Consider the following 12,191-nt stretch of genomic DNA (forward strand, 5'->3'; position numbering starts at 1 on the left):
TGGAGCTTTTCTCCTTGGGCCTCTGCTGAAAAAAGGCCTTTTCGGCTCAGTCAGACACCCCCGGTTAACAAATGTAAAATAAATAAATAAATAAAATGTACCAGTACACTTGCCCAATGTTTCTTGGAATTCATTAATTCCAGTGCCCTGCACCAGCTTGTTCTTACCCCCACTAGAAGTAGCAACATCCTTGACCTGGTCATTTCTAACATGGGCAACTGGTGCTATACACCAAAAGTCAACTCCTCTCTGGTTAGATCTGACCACAAACTAATCACTTTGAAGATTAACACCCCCCCCCCCCAAAGGTAACCACCATGAAAAACTTCTCTAAAGCTTACTTTGGGCTCCTAAAAATGGAGGCGGCCAACTTCACGGTACCCGTGCAAATGGAGAATAATTGCATGACTGCCAAATTATACACCAATGCACTGTACGAGCATGTACACAAATGCATGGATCTCGCCATACCCAATAGAACCAAGACGCTCTCCTCCAAAAAAAGGAAGCAAATCTGGTGGTCCCCTGCCATGAACAAACTCTACAACAGAAGAAGGAAACTGATGTGGAATAAGATGAAGTCCCAAGACTGGAAAAACTCTCTTATCAGTCTTAACAAAAAGTTGATATCCCTCATCAAATCCTCTAAAGCTAGCTATGAAAACAGAATTGCAGCAGATAGTAAAGACATACACAAGGCCTTCTATAATAATGTAAAGAATCTCCACAGCAATACCCAGGTTTGCTCCGAGCTACTGCACAATGGTACCTCCTATACTGAGCCAACAGATATTGCCAATATACTGGCTGGCAGATTCAGTGCCAACTTTACCCCTCTCTCCCCCCCAAAGGACCAATCACAATACCAGCAGATTGTCAGGCACCCAGTATTACTGCTGCACAGGTTAAACAGCACTGTCCAAGACCAAGAATACAGCTTCTATGGGACCTGACAATATCCTTGGCTGTATTCTACATGAACTGCAGAGTGAGCTGGCACCTCAACTGTGTACCCTGTTCAATCAAAGCCTCACCTCAGGCTTTGTCCCTACCGCATGGCACACTGCTACAGTCATCCCTCTGCACAAAGGAGGAGCAACTAGAGACCCTGGGAACTATCACCCCATTAGCCTGACGAGTCTGATATGCAAAGCTATGGAATGCATAATCATAGACCTAGTAAACAAGGATATAGGGAATCTCCAAACTCTGGATCCCACACAGTTTGGTTTTGTGAAGGGTAGATCATGCCTGCTCAACTTGGTCGACTTCTATGAGTCAGTCACCAGAGCTATGGATGAAGGCAAGGTGGTTCATACAGCCTACCTTGATCTTGTCAAGGCCTTAGATACTATTCCTCACTAGATGGGTTGCAAACTGGCTCACAGATAGAACCCACAATGTGAAAGTAGCTGACTCCAAGTCAGACTGCTGACCAGTCATGAGTGGTGTCCCACAGGGTTCGGTTCTGGGTCCTCTTCTGTTTGGTATCTACTTCTCTGAAGTCCAGGCCAGCACGAAGGGACTCTGGCTGACAAAGTTTGCAGATGATTGCAAGTTGAGAGCTATTATTAACTCCCCAAGTGATGTAGGCATCCTACAGAAAGGCCTCAGTGAGACCAACAATCGGTGTCAGAATCATGGCCTTAAGCTCAATGCCAAAAAAAGTGTCGTCATCCCCTTTGGGAAAAATCCGGTTCCCATGAATTGCCACATCAATGGTAGTCCACTGAACACAGAACACAGGTTGACAGCAACCTCTCTTTTGACCACCACATTGCCACTGTGGTCAGAAAGTCCTTCTATGTGGCATATCTCATTATTAAGGATTTTGCTTCCAGGAAGAAAGCAGTCATTGTCTCCCTCTACTCTTCCCTCGTTAGGCCAATCATCGAGTACAATGCCCCATTTGGCATGTACCTCACTAGACACCTGCAACAACTGGAGAGGCCGCAAAAGTACCTCACAAAGAGGATCCTAGGCCTTAAACACTTGTCTTATATGAACAGATAAAAAAAACTCCAACTATTCAGTGTCTCATATTGCCTACTTAGAGACGATCTCTGCTTGACTTACAAAGCCATGTCTGACCCAGCTCTTTTAGAAATGCTACATCTAAAGAAATCCCAATCCCTGTGCACCACATGCTCCAGAGACTTCAACCTCATTACCACAATCAACAGAATGGGCTGGAGGGACAGGTTCATAACCCAGAGACTGCCCATGCTATGGAACAGACTTCCCATATATGTCAAACAGAGCACCTCGCTGGCCCTCTTCAAGAGAAATCTTGATGAGTCGATGGGAAATAGAAAATTCACCCTGGGGATCATTCCAGTGACTCTACTCGACAGTGGCACTGGGAAATAAGGTCGGGTGAAACGATGCCAGGGTAATCCTATGGGCTAGGCTTGTAAAGGCTCCAGGGCCATTAGCCTAGTACATACCTATGAACATTGAAGGAAACCTTATAAATCAATAAAAAGGACCATCTATAATATCAGAATGGTGAAAGATATACAGCAATCCTACAACTATAAATAAAACAAAGTTTGCAGCATTTGTGTAAATTATCAACTAAGATAAGAGATTTTGGAAGAAAGATAACTAAAGACACTTAGTTGTCAGTATTATAAAAGGCAAGAAATTAAATGCTGAAGTGCAAATAATGTTGTATGGAAGTTGACAACAAGCCTGTCATAGTGCATACTGTGGTTCAAAGGGTCAAGATGTCCAAGGCTATTAACTGTAGACTTTTTAATTCAGTACTGCACAGTCTGCAAACATATACATGTGCAGTTTAAGCTCTGTAAAACAAAATACAAAAAAGATACAGAAAATTTCAAAAACTTCACCAAGAAGACTCCATCTCCATATGATGAAAGGTTATGTGTGGAACAGTACAGTCTGCCACAAAATGATTGCAGTATATAAAGCATATGAACATGAACACTTTTTTGTAGAATTTGCACAATTACAAATGCCCCAGTATAAAATAGATAGACTACAAGGCTAATTTAGCTAAAGGATGAAACTTGCTTGATAGATAAAAATGTAAGTGTTATCAACTCACTGAAAAATTTAGTAGGCAAGAATCTAGGTGCAAACATTGGCAATTCATATACCTTCCATGCATAATTATGAGTTAGAAATTATAACTTTCTCACTGAGAGCTGGGTGGAGGGACATATATTGTTGTTATTAAAAGAATATGTGTATACATTTATTGATCATTTTAATGCACTACATTCAGATGGCCTGAATAACAAAATGCGATATATTTTTATATCATTACCTTTTCTTGGAATTAGAACCATATTATACACAAGCATCCTAATTAGTGACATATTCTAAAGCCTCTTTTTGAAGGAAAAAAATTATGCCTCAGTGTAAGACTTAATGCAGATATCTAGAATATTCTAAAGTTTAAAAATCATATGTACATTTTTTTAAAAAATGAAAAAAAAAATTTGATTTTATGGAAATAGTTGAGCAATTTTATGATACATTGTGTGAATAATTTGAATGACAAAGATATAGGACTCATTTTAAGTATGTGATTCTAAAGATTTCTAAATAATACTGGAATATAAAATAGTCAGTAGAAGGAAATGACAGGAGTATTCTCTACTTGGGTATTACAGCAAGACGTATCCAAACAATCAGTCCTGTTCTCCATGCTTCTCTGTATCTGCATCAAGCTGTTACAGAAATAACATCTGATTCTGTAATGCCCACCCTGGGAAAGCATTACAAAGCAAAGTGCAACTAAAATGTGGCTGGCAACATTTTCTCTGCAGCAAAGCTGCAGTGCTAAGAATTCACAGTGGTGATGGGCTAACAAGGACCATGTAGTTCCTCCCCACAAGAACAGATAGCCAGCATTGGCCACTGTCCTTCAGTACAGAAGGGAAGGTTCTAACCAAAGAGCTCAGAAGGACTCTGCTGTCTTTTCCAGTTACAAGCTGACAATGGCAGATAATCTCTAGAAATTACCAACGTCAGTGTCAGAACATTTTACATTTAGTTGGTTGATTTTTGAGGGAATTATTTTTGCCAGAAAGTAAGTTTTGTCTTTTTCAAATTGACTTTGTGTGAATGTAGCTCAGAAACGAAACAGACTAGAAGAAAAAAGCAGTAATGGCTTATGCACAAAACTGAGTATTTAAGTTTTCTGAGGATTTTAGATTGTTTTATTCAGATAGAGTTAGATTGTAGGCCCCAACAAAATGAGTGTTGGTATATTTTTTCCCCATGAAAAATTATATTGTATTAAGTATTCTTTACTGGAAATTTCTATTAGAAGTACTTCAGATATGTTTTTTTTTTGGTCCCCAATGTTTGCCAACCATCAGCTCACTGTAATCTATTGGTGTGTTCATTTCTATCTCATAACAAGAGCAATCCATTGACCATATGCTCCCTGAGATGAGCCATCTTTCTGGCAGCCATGAGGCCTTTGTCTGCTTGTGCCATAACCCTGATCACTTGGTGGCTGATGTAAACACCCTTATCACCACAGAAGGCCCAGCTAAGTCCTCCATCCAATGTGTGCTTGCCTCTATACTTGAATAGCAGTTGGCTGCCATCACTTGTCTAGCAAGCTCAAGCGCACATTCCTAGTCTACGGTACTATTCATTGAATGATGATGATGATGATGATGGGCTGACCAGGACCATTCATTTCCTGCCCACAGGAAGGGATAGTCAGCATCTGCCACTCATTCACCCTTATCCAGCTCTTGCAGCACTCAAGCCACTAGTTGAAGTGTGGTCATCTGGGTTATAGTCAAGCTTTTGTCCCTCTATGACATACAGCCAGGGAACTCTTTTAGATAAATTTCAGTTTTAGCTTTCAGTGTTCAGTGATGTTAAGTCATTCATGGTAATTATAATATCATTTACAATCAATATTCTGGGAGTCATAACCATCCAAGGCAATAAAATTGTGTGTGTGTGTGTGTGTGTGTGTGTGTGTGTGTGTGTGTGTGTGTGTGTGTGTGTGTGTGTGTGTGTGTGTGTGTGTGTGTGTGTGTGTGTGTGTGTGTGTGTGTGTGTGTGTGTGTGTGTGCGCACGTGCCTGTGTGTTTACTCTAACATTTACCTGGGCAATGACTAGTCCCAATAAAATTGCATAATTTGCCAAGTATAATTCTGAATACATTGTAACAGCATAATTGATGTAATTTATTTTCTGACAATTTTTTGTTTGAGATCTCATGGTTATTGTTTGGTACATGAAGAATCTTCTGTTCAGGAGGCAATAAATGCTTTCTTGGCTTTGACATATGTAAAAAAACTTTCTTCTTCATTATATATCAACGGTGTTTATTTTATTGCTATTTTTTGTACATACAGACGTGTGAGTGTTGAAATGTACTTTTTAGCATATTGGAATGTATAGGCTAACGACTCTAGGTCTCTTACAAGGCAAGCCAGATTTTACCCTTATTTCTGTGATCGGCACGTATCACCCCTGTCCAAAAGAGAAACTGGTGGAACTCCTGAGATGAATTTACAGTTACCCATCCAATCATCCAGATTGTGTTTGAAGAGGGCCAATGAGGTGCTCTGCTTGACATGAAGCAGGAGTCTCTTCCAAAGGTGTGGTAACCTCTGCGAGACAAATCTGTCCCTCCAGTATGTTCTATTAATGTCACATGTTAGGTTAAGGCCATTACAGTGAGTAACCCATATATCATTTGACTTACAGGTACGCAGCATTTCCAATAAAGCAGGGTCAAAGATTGCCTTATATGCAAAATAGAGATCACTTCTGAATAGTCTGTATGAAACAGAATAAAGTGAGAGTGATTTCAAACTATCCTCATAGGAGAGATGCTGAAGACCTTGAATTTTCCTTTTGAGAAACTTTTGTGGTCTCTCCAATTGCTGCAGGTGCTTGGAAAGGTACACACCAAAAGGGGCACTGTACTCAATTATTGGCCTGATGAGGGAAGAGTACTGGGAGGTTATAACTTCTTTTTTTCTGGATGCAATACACTTTCTTATGAGATGAGCAATATAGAATGCCCTTCTTACTACTGTGGAGACATGGTGATGTAAGGTAAGGTTGCTGTCAACTTCTGTGCCCAGGACTCTCACCACTGAGTGCATACTTAGGGTGTTGTTATTGATGTGATAGTTGACAGAAACATCACTTTTACTGAAAGGGATAATAATACATTTTTTTTCATTGAGTTTAAGGCCATGACTTTGTCACCAGTCATTTGTTTAAGACCCTCCTGTAGGATGTTGACATTGTTTGGAGATTCTATGACTGCTCCCAGTTTGCAGTCATCATCAAACTTTGTCAGCCACAGACCTTTAGTTTTAGCTTGAACTTCTGAGAAATAGATTCCAAACAGTAAAGGTCCCAGCACTGATCCCTGTGGAATACCATTGGTTGCAGGTCTTCTGTATGAGGTGGATTCCCCTATTTCGACTATATGGGTTCTATCAGTGAGCCAGTTAGCAACCCATTTAATGATATACAGGTTGATACCTTAACTGGGTGAGTTTGTCAATTATGCCTGAGTGGGGGATAGTGTGAAAGGCTTTGGCTAAGTCTAGGTAGACTGTATGCACAGATTTCCCCTCATCAAGGGCCTTGGTGACTGTCTCGAAGAAGTCCAGCAGGTTTAACAGGCATGATCTCCCTTTGGCAAATCCAGATTGAGTAGGGTCAAGGGTTCGGAGGTTACCAATAATGTTTGTTGATAAGGTCCCTGATGATTCTCTCCATGGCCTTGCAGATAAGGCTAGTTAGGCTAATAGGTCTATAGTTCCGGGGTCAGTGGAAGCACCGCCTTTGTGCACTGAGATAACAGTGGCATTTTTTCATTCAGCTGGGATGAAGCCAGTATTTAGACTATGATTGAAAGGAGTACCCAATGGCTTTGCTAATTCTTGTATGAACCCATGTAGGACACAGCATGGGATGTTGTCAGGGCCCATGGATGCTCTGTGTTTTTGACGTTAGAGTGGGGTGTTCACAACATGCTCTTAAGAGATACAAAGTAGAGGGCAGGTAGTAGGGATGTCTTGGGGTAAGTGTGGCGGGTACAGGGGAGTGAAGTTTTCACAGAACCTGTCAGCTAATAGGTTAGCAATGTCCACAGGCTCACTATATGTGGTATCATTAGCCACCAGTTCAGCACAAACCTGGGCATTGGTCATGGATGTAACTAAAGAACGGTTTATGGTTGTCCTTAGTTGAGGAAGCTAATCAGGATTCGTAGTTAGCTTTGAAGGAGTTCACAAGAAGTCTTATTTTCTTGTTTAAGCTGAGGAGGGAGTGTTTCTAGTTTAGGTCTCACTCCCTCTTACTCTCAGACAGCAATTTATTCCTCTTATTGTAAAGCCTGTCCACCAGACAGGTTTGCTTTTCCTTGAGGAGTTTGATAGTAACTTTGAACGAGACTGATTTATGGTCGGATCTCACCAGGGAAGACCTCACAATGGGGGTGTTACAGTGGTTCCCGATGTTGGTAAGCACCAGATCCAGAATGTTGGCACCCCTTGTGGGGTGTCAACTAGCTGGTTCAGGGCATTGGAGTTAAGGAAGTTGAGGAACATTTGGGCAAGTGGGCTTGTGCATGAGTAATTTCCCCAGTCAATGGGTGGGTAGTTAAAGTTGCCCAAAACCACGGTGTGCAGATGTATCTTGATTGACTCAAGTAGATCCAAATAGGCAGAGTGGGTGTCTTGATTCATAGAGGGGGCCCTGTAGCTGTCAATGACTTGAATAGGTGTAATACCAACAGTTAATTGCACCTGAAGTATCTCTAGGGAATCATACTGTTTAACCAATCTGGAAGTGTATTTTTTTAATGAATAGTGATGTACTGTTTCCTTTAGCTTTCATGCCATCAGTTTGCGGCCTGAATGTGTAGAAGGAGGTGTAGCCCAATATGGCTGGGCTGCTCTCCACAGCCTTGAACCAGGTCACCATGACTGCACAGATGTCTATGTCTTCCAAGGTCAGGACTGCTTCTAGTGAGTGCAGTTTCACGCTAAGACTCCTAGCGTTTAGCAGCATAACCTTTAGGTTGTTCTTAGATGGAGTTCTTACATTGTGAATTTTGTCCTTGAGACACTGCCTAAAAAGGCACTATGGGGTGGCAAGAGCCTTGGCCAGTAGCCAAAATTTCAGGGGTGACAGATGAAGACCATCTCTGGCAAAGCATCAAGGTCTGTTGATCATGTATGCATGTAATGTATCCACAACATTCTTTAATCTGGGGTACAGCCTCCTGCAGAAAGATGGTGCCTGATGTGCAAGTGCTGAGGTTTGTTATATGTATAAATACAACTCTGACATTATTTTACTTCTCAAACACACATTTAAGCATACAAGTATTGCATTTTCATAACATGTACATATCTAAAAATAGGATGCTACTTAGATTGCTGTTGCATTCACATTTATCAGTAACATATAGCTGCCGAGTCCAGCTTGTACAAGTACATAAGAATCTCCTTTATAATGGTGACATAATAAACTATCCACAGAATTGTAGATGGTTGTGAAAACAAACACACTAATGTCACATTAAAACTGTATTCATCCTATGCTTATTACCAACATGTACAAACTGCATGACACTTCCAACCAATACATCAAGAATCTTAAAGCTAACTACGTGAGCAGTGCGATAAACTACTTAGTAGTGGTCAGTTTATCCCCAAATGTTTCCTACACAGATACATAAGATATATTAAGTAATGCATTTCTTGTTGGTCTCAAGTCATATCTTATAAGATGCCTGGATCATTACATATGCCCTGTATCTAATATTCAACTCTCAATGAAGGGCTCCAATTAGTTCAAAAGCTTGAATAATTGCAAAACCTATGCTGGCCCCATAAAAGGGATAACATCAGCTCTGTGTTTCACTGTTTTGTATTTTCAGTTAGTGAACCATAGTTGAATTTCTTATTTTTTTCTACCAGCATGCCCTTGTACTAAACAATATTTTTTAAATAAAAAAGCATATACTGTGCAATGCAATACATTTTCAGAGATCACATAAGTTTGTTCTTTTAGTAATGACATTAAATAAAGTACAGAACAGGTGTCCACAGACTGCTTCACTCTAAGCAACAGATAAGCTCTGATTTGTACCTGTTCTGCTAGACATTACCTGCAACATTAGCATGTAAAAAATGTAAACAGCTTTTGGTTTGGGCTATACACTGCATGGACCTGACACATTTTCCATAATTGTTGGAAGAGTCAGAAGAAAAGACCAACAATATTCTGAAATATTAATATCAAAGTTCAATATTAATATCAAAGTTCAACAAGTATTATTTGCCATCTGACTTACTTTTCTTTAACAAACTGTTAACAATGTTTTGTACTCTGCATTGCATCATTACGTAAGAAAATGTTTCTACTAACCCCTCCTGTTAGTCCAAATATTCTTTCCAGATCTGGAGGTGTCAAAATATCTCGACCAATTACTGAAGCCTTAAAACCAGGAGCATATTGTTCCACACATTCAAATACTAAAACAAGAACATAAACATGAAGAATGTTTAATACTTTACAAATTTCATAACGTATGTATTATTGATATGTAAATGAAATCAAACTATCTGAGGTACATAATTCTATTGTTTTTTATGTGTTTTATTTGTCCAGGAAATTCAAAGAAGTGTGATATATCATTAGACTGTTTAAAATTAACATTTACTAATAATCTAGATCAGTATATACTTTGTATAACATATATAAAAATATATTTTACATATAATAGATCTGTCTGTGTATCAAAAGCTATCCATTGATCTGGGTGACACAGAGCCACTAAGAAATAATATCAGCTCACATGCAGACCACTGGTTTATACCTCTTTATTATGGTTTGCAACCTCAAAAACGTTCAAGGGTATGGCTAGTTGCATATCCTGATAAAAATCAGATATATAAATTTACATATATATATATTCTACCATATCAAGGGTCAGCTAATTCGCTGCAGGAACTTATTGTTACTGGACTACTTTAAATAACTGTCAGCCTGTAATTAACAAGGTCATTCAACCTGCTTTCTATGAATATTTATTTTTCCTGTATTTCAGTAAGATTTCCAGTCCTTTTTAATTTGAGAAAAGTGTGATATTCTGATAATATGGCTTATTTAGCTTTCTTTATCATATTCATTTGACATTTTGTCGTAATTCAGCTCATCCTTATCATTTACATCTTAATTATTTTAATGTGTGATTGAGTCCTCTTTACATTTTGCTATACAATTTTCTTTGTGAAATTATTTATTTTATATGTTTTTGTTAGATATTAGCCACCAGGTTCTTCCTTACAATGTTGTTGTGTCTTTCGGCTTTTCCCGGTTAGGGGTCGCCACAGCGGAACTCTGGTCCGCTAATGATTGGCAGTAGATTTTTACGTGCCGAGTTGCCAGCCCTGACGCACAACCTTCAACGAAGGTACGCCCATTCATGCATGTCTCCACACAGCAGATGCTTTAGCTGAGAATCGAACAGGACAACGTCTTACTGGGAGGTGACAATGCTACCGCAGCACCACCACCACAGTGCAGGTTCTTCCTTACAATGTGTTGCAAAAATCCCCCAGTAAGGGGTTATGCACAATGGAAGCTAGGTACTCAGAGACAGTCGAGTCAGGCTGAAGTGACTCGGTAAGCAGCTATTTGTAGCAGCTGGATGTAAAAAGCTGTAACACATAATGTGCCCAGGGAACTCTTTTTGATAAATTTCTTAAGTACAGGCTCCAATATTAGAAGACCAATGGAATCACATAAGTGATCATTAAATAACAGTGCTAGATTATTTACAGACATACAAAGACCAAATGCATACAGAGACAATATCTGTTGTGGTACAGATGTCTGCAACTTGACCTTACATAACCTTAGAACTCTAAAATTGAAATTTATTTAAAAAGAGGTCTCTGTACACACTATACTATATGTACAGCTTCCTAAACTCAGCCAGGGCAAATGCTTCTGGCCTCTCCCCCAGCCACATCAGCCTGACTCAACCCTCCCTGAATCCCTGGTACACCTTGTGCATAACCCTTCAATGATAAACTTTCTGAATACCTTGAAAGGTAGACTCTGTTGGACACTGTCTGTCATCAGGAGATACAGGAATGTGGACAGCAGATGAACTTGGAAATAGAATCTGATGGATACTGTCTAATAATGACCTCAAGAGTAAGGTTGAATCAGGAGATATGGGGATGTGGACAGCAGATGACCTTTGCAAGTATAATCTGATGGATACCGTCTAGTTATGACCACAACAGCAGGGTCAGATCAGTAGATATGGGGAAGTGACAGTAAATGAGAGCCATCATACAACAGTAGATGGCCACTACATATGCACACAGGAGAAAGGAATGTGTAGTGATGTCAGGTGTATCATTTGTATACCACACAGTAGATGCAGGGCACCTTGTTCCTCCCCTCACCAGTGAAAGATGCATTCCTTACCACAGCTCCAGTAGGCCAGCTAAATTAATAGAAGTTTTCTTCTGAAATTCTTTAGTGATATGGCATCAAACAAATGATTTATTGATTCCTCTGGTCTTGCCTAATATTGTGTATAAAATGCATTATTTTAAACAATGGACTCCAACCTCCAGATTCTGAAACAATTTGCATTTGTAGCAAAATGCCCATATAAGATTTCAAGCATTTACTGAACAGCTACGATTTAAACACATCTCGCCCTAAGTGTAGAGTGCTTCAGAAGTAGAAGTCAAATCTTATACTCATAGAAAGAGATTATTAATGTCAGATAAGGACAACATGACTTTCTTGGCTCACAGTCTGCTCCCCCAGATAGCTAGACTTTTTCCATCATACTTTAAAATGTTGTTGTTTGTCTTTTAGCTTTTCCCAGTTAGGGGTCGCCACAGCGGAACTCCAGTCTGCTAATGATTGGCAGTAGATTTTCACGAACGCCAAGGTGCCAGCTCGACGTCCAACCTTCAACGAATTTCTGCTCTGATACTTGATAAAGGCTATGGTTTCAGCTGAAGTACTTTAAGGTGGGAAGTTTTGAGTGATACTGAAAAAATATAGATTTTTTCCATAATTTAATATGACCTAAATGAAGGATAGGACAACCTCAGAGGTCATTAGGTCAGCATGAAGTGCTTTACTTAGCAATCTTTAATAAGTGATAATTTAATAACGT

At 39.7% G+C, this 12,191-nt stretch overlaps 1 protein-coding gene across 3 annotated transcripts in view; it reads right to left on the reverse strand.

The window, feature by feature from the left end:
- PYROXD2 (pyridine nucleotide-disulphide oxidoreductase domain 2) overlaps nt 1-12,191 on the reverse strand; it is a 374,632-nt gene that overhangs the window by 39,810 nt on the left and 322,631 nt on the right. For 2 of the 3 annotated variants that reach the window (XM_044056823.1, XM_044056824.1), the window contains one exon: nt 9,407-9,513. The exons of the other annotated variant lie outside the window; for it this stretch is intronic. In XM_044056823.1, the coding sequence (XP_043912758.1) occupies nt 9,407-9,513 (107 nt within the window). The remainder of the gene's footprint in view (nt 1-9,406; nt 9,514-12,191) is intronic. 3 annotated transcript variants of the gene reach the window in all.

Source organism: Protopterus annectens, chromosome 14.part0 (genome assembly GCF_019279795.1).
Source record: "Protopterus annectens isolate FY-2018-M chromosome 14.part0, PAN1.0, whole genome shotgun sequence".
Classification (NCBI taxonomy): Eukaryota; Metazoa; Chordata; order Ceratodontiformes; family Protopteridae; genus Protopterus; species Protopterus annectens.